Source organism: Lepisosteus platostomus, chromosome 1 (genome assembly GCF_059453375.1).
Source record: "Lepisosteus platostomus isolate fLepPlt1 chromosome 1, fLepPlt1.hap1, whole genome shotgun sequence".
NCBI lineage: Eukaryota > Metazoa > Chordata > Actinopteri > Semionotiformes > Lepisosteidae > Lepisosteus > Lepisosteus platostomus.
The window spans coordinates 39,600,789-39,613,671 of record NC_142611.1 but is presented as its reverse complement, the minus strand read 5'-3'; the positions used below and the strand labels follow the sequence as shown (position 1 = coordinate 39,613,671).

At 36.3% G+C, this 12,883-nt stretch overlaps 1 protein-coding gene across 5 annotated transcripts in view; it reads right to left on the bottom strand.

Annotated features, from left to right (window-relative positions):
- The window catches only part of bod1l1 (biorientation of chromosomes in cell division 1 like 1), a 37,722-nt gene that overhangs the window by 9,690 nt on the left and 15,149 nt on the right, over nt 1–12,883 (bottom strand). For 2 of the 5 annotated variants that reach the window (XM_088628376.1, XM_088628395.1), the window contains exons 22-37: nt 12,245–12,320; nt 12,066–12,127; nt 10,578–10,656; nt 9,405–9,457; nt 8,773–8,857; nt 8,401–8,459; nt 8,010–8,094; nt 7,868–7,932; nt 5,694–5,781; nt 5,220–5,269; nt 4,934–5,009; nt 4,726–4,790; nt 2,055–2,142; nt 1,825–1,892; nt 1,504–1,576; nt 137–186 (exon numbers count right to left, since the gene is read on the bottom strand). In XM_088628376.1, coding sequence (XP_088484502.1) covers nt 137–186; nt 1,504–1,576; nt 1,825–1,892; nt 2,055–2,142; nt 4,726–4,790; nt 4,934–5,009; nt 5,220–5,269; nt 5,694–5,781; nt 7,868–7,932; nt 8,010–8,094; nt 8,401–8,459; nt 8,773–8,857; nt 9,405–9,457; nt 10,578–10,656; nt 12,066–12,127; nt 12,245–12,320 — 1,122 coding nt within the window. Of the gene's footprint in view, nt 1–136; nt 187–1,503; nt 1,577–1,824; nt 1,893–2,054; nt 2,143–4,725; nt 4,791–4,933; nt 5,010–5,219; nt 5,270–5,693; nt 5,782–7,867; nt 7,933–8,006; nt 8,095–8,396; nt 8,460–8,772; nt 8,858–9,404; nt 9,458–10,577; nt 10,657–12,065; nt 12,128–12,244; nt 12,321–12,883 lie in introns of those variants that run through there. The other 3 variants (XM_088628387.1, XR_015935824.1, XM_088628406.1) reach the window with 3 other exon arrangements.

Sequence of the window (12,883 nt, the reverse complement as noted above, 5' to 3'; positions counted from 1 at the left end):
GTATACTTTTAATATCTGTTTTAATATTAAATTGAATTAATTCATTGAAATTGAATCGCAAGTGAATACGACAGAAAGTTGCAGATAAGAACCATTAATATCCAAATACACCAGTAACAAACAAAATATTACTCACATCAGAGTCCTCATTTTCTTCTGCCCTCTTTCTCTTTGTAGCAGGCTTACCTGAAGGATGTCAAGTAAAGTTATTTAAACTCCTGCCCATCCCTTACCAGTTCAATTTTTGCTTGAGTTTCTTAGCAAAGGAAACCAGGTTTCTGGATAATACATTCCAACATGTTTTGGAATCCATCCATTCCTCTTTTCCCCAATATGGACACCAGGAGCAGAGGATTCAAAACAACCCCAAAGCAAAACAGAACCAACTCCATACTTCCAAGAAGAGATGACATTCTTTCAACATGAGCTTTACCATTCTGTACTAAACCTTCATCATTCTGTACTGGCGAGACTGCTTTGTGTTTCATCGGCTACATCATGTAGTCCCATTTGACTCGGTAGTCAATTAGCTGCTTTCTGCTATTCTCATTTCTTTTTGCTTTATGTTGCCATGAAACTCACAGAAACTGATTGTGTAAACCACAGATTTGTGAGGTTAGCCTTCCAAACCACTATTTGGGTAGTTTAGTCCCCTTTATAGAAAGATATAAACCACCCCACCTGCCTTGAACTGCATGATGGACAGAAAATGAGCATTTTTCATAGCATTACTCAACTTGTGGAGGTCAAACAAGCTTTTACATCTGACGATCTGACAGTTATTTGACTTTTCCCCATGATTACCAATATTGACTGGATTGTATCTGTGTGTAACCTCCTTTTTACCCTCTTTATCCCCAAGATGACATCCACAAACGTCTCAAATCTTCCAGCTGTTTAGAAAATGATCAGATGGCCACAATGCAGAGCATTATTCCATTTACAGTGTCTTGCAAAATAATTCAGTAGTCCTCTAATATCCCATTTTGTGAAATTACAAAATTATGTGCACATTTTTTAAACTGAACAGTTCTAATTTACATTAAATGTCAACCAAAACAAAGAACAGAAATATCCTGATTGCATAAGTATCTAGACACTTTAACTCCACATTAATCACTACTTCAAAGTGTCACAATTGCAAGCTTTACAGCGAAAAGGTGAAAAGATCTGAATACTTTTGCCTGACACTGCACATATTTATATTGGGCTTATTTACTGGCTCACACATTTCAACTGTGTTTAGCAGATTTGATCATTTTTTCTTTCAGTTGCATTATATCAAGGGTAGCAATAAATCTAGTGTGTTCTCCTCTTTCTTAAAAAGGGGAAATTGACATCTTACACTATTGGTCCTTCTTTCAGACTTCATTCCTTTAAACTTTTAAACACTTTAAAAGGTGTTTACTAGGAATGGTTAAGGCTGTAAAACTATTATCTTCTCCTCAACAGTTCTAAGCAGTGAACTAGGCAGAGGTATTCTCTACTGACAGACGCATGTACCTCTGGATTGCTTAGGTGGACATTTTCCTTTCCCCTTTATGGCACCTTTATCTTCATTATCAGGCTCTTCCTCCTGCACAGAAAATCAATACCGTAACTAGGAGAGAAATGTGATTTTGGCTGATGTTTTTTGCTTCAAAATTTGTGTAGGCTTTGAAAACTCACTTAAACTTGCTTACAAGTATTACAAATATCTTTTTGTAGTTAATATTAAAGTTAATATAACTGGCAATCTGTCGTATTACTGATGAGCATGATGCTGAAAAAATATGATTCCAACAGAAATATCCGAGAGGACTACGAGCAGTACTTCAGACTTACATCTTTCAAGTCTGCTTCAGAGCTTTCTTCACCTTCCTTTTCCTCACTCTGGTCCTTTGACTGTTTATCTTCACAAAACAGACAACAAACGATTCAATAAAACAGTCCATGCATTGGACACCATTCACAATTTACAGAATTCACATCAAATACGTCATTTTTTTTTAACTTGGAAACAACAGGGGGAAACCACCTAATTACAGTAGTTGCTCAATTGTGGAAACAATCACCTGCTTGCTGTGGGGTGGATGTCTGAGACTTGGGTTTTCTTCCACGGCGCCCAGGTCTCCGCTGCGGAGTTTTCTCTTCTTCATCCTTCTAAATGCAAAAAGAAACAGTTTTAAAGTATAAAGAAAGCTGTTCTTAAGATAAGTCATGTGAAACCTTAAAACTTCTCGCAAGTGGTCAACAAACCAACTATGCCTTTTCGTGGTCAAAACATTCTCAAAGTAAACATTACACTTCTGTCAGCATTTTTAAAAAAGTCTAAAAAAATGCAAAAATATGACAGAATATGTGGTGAATCATGGGTCTGCACAACCAAGCAATCTGAGCACTGTCTTCACTCATGTCTCCTGACATTCTGTACACCAAACTGCTCTGATGCTAAATAGCATACATCTAAATTAAAAATGTTGAAGACTTAGCATAAACACACAGAACAGAAGAGTAATTATCACAACATGCGCGAGTTTCCAGCAGCAATCAATGTAATTAAGACAGAAAATCATTCACACTCACAACTGGCTACCTAAGCACCATCGTGGAAGTCATTTTATTGTGCTGCCATCTGTTGGGCATTTTAAGCAAATGGCAGCATTGTTTTTGTTCTTATGTGAAGAACCACAGGCAGCATGGTGGCACAGGGGTTAGAATTGCTGCCTTGCAGTGCTGGGGCCCATCTGTGTGGACTTTATATTTTTTCCCTGTGTTTGTGTGGGTTTCCTTCAAGTGCTCCAGTTTTCTCCACAGTCCAAAGACATATTGGTAGGTTAATTCACACTAGGTATGAGTGTGTGTGCCCGTCTAGTGTGTACCCTGTGTTGTGTCAGTTGCATGCCAGGATAGGCTCCAGCTCCCCCACGACCATTAATTGGAAGAAGTGTTTATAAAATGGATAAATAGAACCATTAATGCCATAATAAAATTTAGAAATTTATAATTACATATCTATGTTGCATTAAAGTTGGTCCTGCACAAGGAAATGGTAACATATTATTACAGGATGGGTAATATATTAATATTAGAAAACCAAAACTAACGTATAATTGTTTTTTAGAGCTTTAATGATGCAATGTAGTTGTTAAAAAGAGAAAGGTCTGCATTATGTTTGTTTTTTTTCCAGTGGGCAGAAAATGTTTTTATGCAGTTTCATTGTAAAAAAACTTGTGGCTTAGTTCTTAGTTGTTACTGGCTCCATAAGAAACACAGCAACATTGTGTCAATGTTTGAAATTACATTTTTAAAAGCTATCAATAAAGTAACAACTTTAAACAATAACACTAGCAGCAAAAATGTGATCATTTGACGTATGCTGCCATGTAAGAAAATTAGTAAATCGGTGATTAGCGATGTTCAGTATGTCTGATGTTGTCATTTTTTATATTACAATTCAAGTTAAATCTATTTGAATCACTAGGTATTACTCAGTGAAAAGAATGGGTGAAATAAAATAATTGTAAAAAAATAAACACTTGGGTAGAAATCATTAACATTTTAATAACACTGCCATTATGAATTCTTTAGTAATGATTGCACTAATAATGTTTGTAACATTTATTTAAAATGTCATGTCATATCATTCACCAAACTGCTTTATACAACACAGTATCATGGGAAACCATAGCCTACCCAGCAATCAACGTGCGCAAGGCAGGGTACACCCTGGAAGGGGCACCAGTCCATCACAGGACAAGTGCAAGCCAATCATACATGGGGACAATTTGGAGGCCACGGTAAAGGCAGAGGGGGGAAATTTGGCCCGGGCACAGGGATAATTCCCTACTCTTATCAAGAAATGCCCAGGGATCTTTAATTACCCCTGAAAGTCAGGACCTCGGTTTAATGTCTCATCCGAAAGATGGCACCCACTACAGTATAGTGTCCCCGCCACTATACTGGGGCATTATCATAATAATAATAATAATAATAATAATAATAGTTTACACTTATATAGCGCTTTTCTGGATACTCCACTCAAAGCGCTTTACAGGTAATGGGGACTCCCCTCCACCACCACCAATGCGCAGCGATGATGCGATGGCGCGATGGCAGCCATAGTGCACCAGAACACTCACCACACATCAGCTATCAGTGGGGAGGAGAGCAGAGTAATGAAGCCAATTCATAGATGGGGATTATTAGGAGGCCATGATTGGCAGGGTGGGCGACCGCAGCTGGTCCCACTAACACCACTTCCAGCAGCAACCATAGCTTCCCAGGAGGTCCCTCATCTAGGTACTGACTAGGCTCAACCCTACTTAGCTTCAGTGGGTAGCTGGTTGAGAGCTGCAGGGTGATATGGCTGCTGGCTATTTAAAATTTAACACACAAAAATAATTGTTTGTGTTTGGAAACAAAATCATATTTTGTAAATATTTTATTTGTACATCAAAAAGTAAAACTGATCACTTTGACAAATGTGTTATGCAGCTTTCTTGAATCACTGTGGTCTCAGATTGTGAGAATGTGGATTACATCATCAATACATCTGCTCCTCACTCCACTTATTTTCAAAGTCCCACTGCATGAAAATGCTCTTTGCTTTATAGAAACACTGCTAACAAAAAACAATTAAAAGCCATTTTAAACTTTTGTTCCCCACTCACACCTCAACGGGACAAAGGTATAAAAATGTAAACTTTCTTTCACCATTATATAAAAGATAAAAAATGATCTTACCTCATCTTGCTTTTCTTCAGAACTATTTTCTGTTTTTTCATCATCATCTTTCTTCTGCTCCTTACCTGTAAAAAAAGTCAAATGTTTAATGACAAACAGGTGAGCCTTTTTTGTTAACTGTGAATGAAACTTATGCAAGCCTGCAGCTCACATTTGCGAACAGGGACCTTAACACTTGAGCACGTTTTAAAAGAGCTAGGAAACCAACCTTTGTTAGCGTCTTTCAGCTGGGCAGCAGGACGTCTTCCTCTGCGAACAGGAGGCTTCTCAATCTTCGCTGGCTTCTTTCAAAACACAACGTAAAAAGGAGCAGAGAGGTTTTATTTGAGATTTTTACCCTTCAATATTTAATGTTCCCATATTAGCGTCAAATAGATTTAAAAGAGTAATCATTAGAATGCAAGCAAAGGAAATGTCCCGGTGGTTTTGCAAGAATACATTCAACAGATGGAATTCAGTACAAATGGTTCTTTAACGTAAATTTTTTAACCAACCTCTTCTGAATTCTCTCCTTCTTCCTCATCTACTTCTTGGGATGAAGTTCCTGGAATGAAAAGAAATTGAAATCAAAATGACTGCATATGTTTTTTGCAAATCATTTTAAATACCAAATATAAGAAATATTAACATAGTGCCCTTCCTCTTATCAGATCTACCCTCCTCCACTATGAAAAGGAGAAGCCCATATATTGAAGAATACTAAATCTTAATTTAGTGTCACACAAGCAATCCAGAGACTGGTTGGAATGTTGATTTTGCACGCTGTCTTGTAGAACTCCAGATCTGAACTCTGAACGATCCACTGACATCAGGGAAAGGCTGTGAGGTTGCCATAATTAAGCAATGATCTCTTTAGCTGGAAGACCATCAACTTCATCCTCTTCAGCTATAAAACGAACTTTGTGAGGGCTTTCTTTGCCTTTACGTTTAAAAGTAAATTAGTAGTATGGCCTATAAAAACCACGTACTTGTTTCCTTGAGAGGAGGGGCGTGGTTTCTTGACGACCTTCCTCTCCGCAGAACTTTTGGCTCTTCGACTGTCTCAGTTTCTTCTTCCTGAATTTTGTAAAGAGTTCATCATGAGGAATGCAGAAGGAACTAATTTATGATGAACAGTACAGAAAATAACTAACAGAAGAAAAATCTAGAGGAAATTTTAAGGTTCCATTAATATCTAGGAAAATTATAATAGATTTTAATTACAAAGGTAAACAACAAATAAGTGAACCATGAGTCTTCTTTGCTTCTTATAGCATGGATACGGAACTAGAGACACAGCCTACTAGTGGATAACACTGAAAACTAGGTTTTAAGTCACATACTCCTCTATTGTAAACTGCTGCTCCCAGACTCCTTTCCTATCTTTGCTTCTCTTCTTCTGCTCTCTTCTGACTGTTTTCCCTAAGTCTTTAACCAAGCCTGCATTAAACCCCTCAAACAAAAAAAAAACATGAATCTGTCATCCCTTCAGAACTACCATCCTTTGTCTTAATCCCTCAAGCTTGCTGTATAGTGCCAGCTCTCTGCTTCCCTACTGCGGCCCTGAATGCTTGACTATCTGCATTTTTGTTTTTTGCTGGCACACTCAACAGAAACCATTCTTCTCTCCATTACTGGTTCTTTTCAGTCAGTGCATGCTGCTTCTGTATCCCTTGTCTTAATTACTCTTGTTTTCTTTGCCACCTTTGACACTGTGGATGAGTCTGTTCTACTCTCAACACTTGATAGCATAAGAATGTCTGGTGCTGCTCACATTTGATTCACTTCCTACCTCACTACCTCTCCACTGATGTGCCCCAGGGTTCTGTCCCTGACTACCCATTGCTCTTGATTCCTGGGACTTCACATTTCTTCCCACAGTTCTTCATATCTTTACATTAATGAATCAGAAGTCTTTTTCGCACAGTGACACTCTTGTTGCCTCTCATTTCTCTGGCTGTCTCAGCTGTCTCATATGCATCTCCTCCTGGATGCATTCCCATGATCTTAAACTCAGCCTTTCAATGTCTGAAATCTTTTTCCTCACCCCCCCCCCCTGCCCCCAACCTCAGTAGACCTTTCCCTCATCTGCTCCACTATCCTGTCCCCCTCTTCGTTTGCCAATAACCTCTTTTTCATTCTTGACCCTTGCCTCCCCAGCTCATCTTTGTTCCTGCTGCATCTTGAGCAACATAACATATTTCATGATGTTACTCTCCCACCTAGACTATGGTGATTACTTCTCAGCCATCTTTCCTGACAATCCAGAATTTTGCTGCTTATTTTTCTTTTCTCTTCCACATTTATTTCTTCTCCATTACCTCCCACTAGCTCCCCGTTGCTGCATAAAGTTGATTGAATACCCTAGTTCTGGTGCAGCCTTCTCTGTTCCTGCTGTTACATGGTTCTTTGGCCTCTTCTCTCACCATTATTTCTCTCTTTCCTCTTCCTTTAAGCTTTCTGCACTTCCTTTCCAATCTTTCGCTGCCAGAGCTCTTAGTTCACTCACTGGTAGAATGAACTTAGCACAGGAATAAAAACGGCTCATTCCCGGACCATCTCTTGACTTTGATGTGTAAACAGCTCCTGTGATGTCTCACCAGTGTCCTTTGATGGTTCTTATACCGTACTGAGTTACCTTTTAATTCGTAAATTGGTAATTTAACATGTTAACTATACTTACTGTAAACATAAAATAAACAGGGAGCATACCTATGTGTGCTATCTGTAACTGTATATAGTTTTTATTTTTACAATTTAATTTGTTTCACTAGCATTAGTCAGGCAGTTTGTAGTAGCCTCACTGCTATTGTATTAATTAACCTTATTTTACCCCAACGATTGCTCCTTACTCCTTATGTTAATTTTGTGCACTGTACATTACCAAGGTAGTAAGGGTGTTTGGTAAGAAAATTAAATACGGAATTGTAATCCTGAAGTTCTTTTCAATAAACTTTGTCATATGCACAAAAAATAAGCTGTACATATTTCAGGAACATGGGAATTATGAACAAACTGCGCTTTTGTATGTTCCGGATCTAATATCTGCTCCCTTCCCCAAAGTTATGAGACCATGTAAAACAATGTAATGTTGTTACGACAGTCATAAGTACATTCAGTCACAAATATTTATTTTTAAAGTCACTTTAAATTCATTACTCACACTTTCAGATTTCTGATCTGTGCTCTGCACAGGACTCTCCTCTGCCTCTTCCTTACTTCTTTTACCTAAAAAAAGGTAGTTAAGTTTAAAAAGGTGACACTACATGCGAAACACTAAATATGTTTGTGTCAAATTAACCTACTTATTTCCCCGAGAGGAGTTAAAGCAGTCTGAGAGATTCTCCTTTTCTGCCTTTCACCCTCGTGTACCTTTTCCAGTTTTTCCTCCTATTTGTACAAAGAAACAAAAACATTATTTCAATACTTCAAAGTTAATGACCAGAATATCCTGAAAGTACCAGAACATGTAAAAACAACCAAGTGAAGAAATGGAAATGCTGAATATTTAATAAAAACTTGACTGACTGAACATATATTGGTGAAATAAGTTAAATGTCAGCAAAGCACTGTCACAGAAAAACATAAGGCATATCAAAGTTAGCTTTCTATATTTTAGAAGTAGTCATAGTCTCTGACACATTCACAGCTATTTTGGTGGTGACAAAATTGCCAGTCTAAAAAGAGGTTACTTACCTCCTCTGAGTTATCCAAGCCCTGTTCTTTATTTTCCTTTTCACTCTTTAATGGCTTGCCTTCAAGGTTAAATTAAAAAAAAGTCTGTAATCATTTTAGTGACTAAACATTTAACATTAAAAACTGAAAAAAAGAACTCCCTTCATGTTTCTGTTATGACAGTAACAATTTAATGGCTGAAAAACTCAACATGTGAAAATAAAACAGTCATGTTTAAATAAATTACTTCAAACTCCCGTATTTTCTAATGACAAGCATTTGGCTTCAGTGACATTTTTAACTACTCAAAATATGTAAGGAATCTGACACATACAATTACAGAAAGAAATTAAAAACTCAAACAAACAAATTAAAGCGTCCTGAAATACATACTTGCATCCTTCACTGGAGTGGATTTTTGACCGGTCTGCCTTCCTTTCCTAGGTGTTCTTCCTTCAGCCTTGTCCAACCTGTTTTCCTTAAAATGTAGAATAGATGAACAAACATCAAAACCAATTTTGTATCTAAACACAAATATTATTCACAGGGTGCTTCTCTAACAGTTTTAACTCCGGGAACAGACAAAGCTGTTTTGGACACCAAAACCAATTCAAATGTTTTTCACACTGAAAAAAAGAAAAAGAAAAAAAAAGGACTGTTCTTTTTCTGTGGTATACATCTCATTGTTCTTTATCGTACAAGGATCCAAATAATGCATTCTGTAAAATATCTCAAGTTTTGTTTTTTCACTCCGATCACTGATATAAACCAACAGTTTTAATAAGATAATAATTTTTATTGAAGTACAGAGTGAAAAATCAAGCATGTATATATGAGACACCTGAAGTGTATTGAACCTTGATTTACTCCGATTTTATGAAGTCATTCAGTAAATGCTCCTAAAAATCATTCTAAAAAAAATAAATAGTAAATCCTAGTACAAAAGGTTTCTATACCTCAACCATGCTTTAGAAACCACAAAACTCCATTCTCTGGGCTGTGAAAATTAAAAAAAGAATACTTACAGTCTCTGATTGTTCATCAGATGCTTCTTCTTCCTCCTTTTTAAGTGGTTTACCTGGATAATGACAATATAAATGCTGCTATATTTTTGGCCAAAACTAATAATATCAAAGCAAACATTCACCTTTTTATCTTATTATGGGCGTTCATTAACGGATGGAGTACTTCACTTTTTCTATATTAACACTATAGAAAATCCCTAGTTGGGGGAAATAGTGGAAGAATTATAAAGATAAATGGTCAGGTGCATATGGTGATTGTATACACATGTATATAATATTGTATAATAATTATACACATAAATGGTCAGGATCTGACCACTTCCAACTTTCATACAAAATTATACAGAAAATAAACAAAAAAAATCCCCCCAAAATATACAAAATGCTGTGCACACAAAGGCCTTATTTTGAATGTCAAGAAGTTAACTATTTGCCTTTGAGTGGCAGATCCAGCCATTAATTACCAGCAACAATCTTGCAGCTGCAATGCCTTATAAATTAGTTTAAAGTAATGGTACAATAGAGACTTCCATGTGTACATTTGCTTTGATTACATACCTAAAATAGGTAAGTGCCTTTTTTCTAATTTTGTCCTCCACAGCCACCTAATTTTCTGAGAATACCCTTAAATTTTCTTTTTCCATCAGCTGCTCGCTCCAACTCCACTTGAGTGGATATGCCCTAACACTGACAGCCTTATTTTCTTTGTGGGCAATCTTCCCATTCCACTATAAATCAGTTAGACAGACAATTCTTTTAGGTTCATGAATTTTCAACAGCTGTTTTCTTTCCTTCTGTATCACCATTTCCCTATAGTTTCCCTATGCAAAAAGTCCTCCTAGCATTTATTTTTTTTCCCCAACTAAAAATGTATCATTATTTGCATTTGCTCTCATAGAGTATTTCTACTGGATTGCAGACCTGCAATATTATTTCTTCTAACAGCACAAATGATCAACTACACATTTTCTAAAAAAGTAAGATGTTTTTCTTGGTGGCAATCCCATTTAACTGTTTCAGAGAGACTTGATAGGATTAGCAACAAAATCAGAATTTATTATTGGGACACAAAGGTGGTAATATAATACGAGTTTCATAATTCTAATGTTTTGTGTCATTACCATTCTGAGACAATTACATTATGCTCTTGTATAAGTGTGCAATTAAACATACTAGCTTCCTTTGAGAGTGCTGTAAGTTTTTTCGAAGGCCTTCCTCTTCGAGCTGGCTTTTTGTCATCAACATCTTCATCCTGGAATAAATTGCCACATCATACATTAATCCAAAAACCAGATGATTCATGACTTCAACCACCCTTCATTGTTTATCTTTTTGTAAATACATACATATATATATATACAGTATATGGTTTTGAGTTGTGTATGGATGTGCTGTGACCTAAAAGTCAAAACTACATTTGTTCATAGGCGAGTTTTGTTTTTCTACAATTTATCACTATTAAGTACTTTACATTTTGATAAGAACATTTTGTTTCTACAGACACCTGTTTATCTTAACCAAAAAATAGTGTTAAGAGCCAATTTGTTTGCATATGTTTCATCTCTGAACAAGGACTGCGAGAGTCCTAATAAACGTGAAAAGTCACTTTGTGGAAATCTTTAAATTCCCTTTTTAAATCCACCAGACAAAGTTTGTCACTTTAATTTGTATTTGGACGTATTTCTGTATAAAGATTGATGATTGTCTTTATTTAGTACCAGAGTTCGAGATGTTTGATGAAAAGTCTTATTTTTTCAGACAAAAAGAGTGTCTATGTTTTAGGGTTGGACATGGAGACTGGATGAAGTTTTTTCGGCTCTGGAAGTCACATCTATTGTAGACAGTAGTGTGGAAATATTAGAGTTTTGTTTCTTGTATTTGGAGTTTAACATAAGCTATTAACTATTTATTAACCACAAAATTATTCATAGAAAAATGAAAGAATCCACAAGAACTTGCTTGGTATTTCCTAACAAGTGGGAATATTTTATTATATAACTTTCAGAATTTGCTTACTGTTATTTAACCTCTACAGTGACCTACTAGTAACACCCCCATTTGCAATAAGTATGTAGACAGACATATACATTTATGTACATATATTTTTTGGCATGGTTCATTTCCTGGAGCTAAGGCAGCATGCCAAAGGGAACTCATAAGTGGTTTTCATGTATAACTTAGCCAACATTTTTCCTGGTGTTCACAGAGACTATTAGATTTTCATGAAAGATAAATAAGAAATACGATGGAATTTTTCTAAATGATCAAATAAGGCCTAAAAATGATGTTTACCAGAGCATCCAGAATATGACTAAGCTCTCAGACTATTGAAAATATTACACTTAGAATCACCAGATCTGTCAGAATATACAGGCATGTGTAGAGCCAAAAAACCCTGCTGCATATCAAATTTCTAAGTCAGGCTGTAGACCCCAAGTTATTCAAAGTATAGCATTAGATGTCTACAGACTGAACTGCTAGTGTTGCTACCTTCTTAATGGACACAAAGTTTCAATAATATACCGGAGTGAGTAAACATTTGTTATTTTTAATGACAGCAATTGTAATCAGCTGCAAGTATTCTACAAAAGACTATTCGAACAATAAACTTAACTATAACTCTACAGTGCTACCAGGCTGACAATAACAAAAATAACTTACAAGTCCCGATGTATATGGCTTTTGTCCTTTCTCCTCATCCTCATCTTTCTGGGATGTTTTACCTTGAATTAAGCACATGAAACAATTGTTTCTATTAGGTTAAAATGAATGTGAAAGCAGCTCAGAAGATTAGTGAAAGACAAACAGACTACTCCCGCAATGTGCAACAAATTACTCACTTGTCTGTCTCGCTAGTTTGGGTTTTCTGCCCTTGCGAGTCCCTCTGGCTTCTTCAGACTGCCCAGAAGCTTCCTCCTTGGTTTAAAAGAGATTTTGATTTTGAAAAAGATTTTCAAGGGCCGAATGTAAGGAAGCACAGTACATTTAAACATTTAAATCTACAAAGTTTTAGTTAGTAAAATGAAAAATGAAAGGAAAATGCCACAGCCACACCGTTTTCATTTATTAAAGCTAGATATTTTACGGGAACAAGTGAAGTGAAATACAACAGCAGCACGCCAACTGGGAAGTGAATCTGCAACCATCCAAGTACACGTCCAGAGCTCAAACCATAATGCAATGGTTTATTACTTTAACTCTTCATCCTGTCCATACATGCAGATAACTGCACAGCTGAATATTATGTTTAATAAGCGTACAACAGATCCATAACCAAGAAATCTAAACTTATATAGCCCTTTGGCATAAAAATGTACTTATGGTCAATCTGTAAGTAAAACCCACCGAGTAGATTATGCTGTTCTAGCTCAAGCCTGATGTTTAGAATTCCACTATATAACTATTTAAATGTGAGATTTTTAGATATGTTCCAGCAAGGGTACTTGTACAAATTTGCAGAAAATAAACTGCAAGTCAAA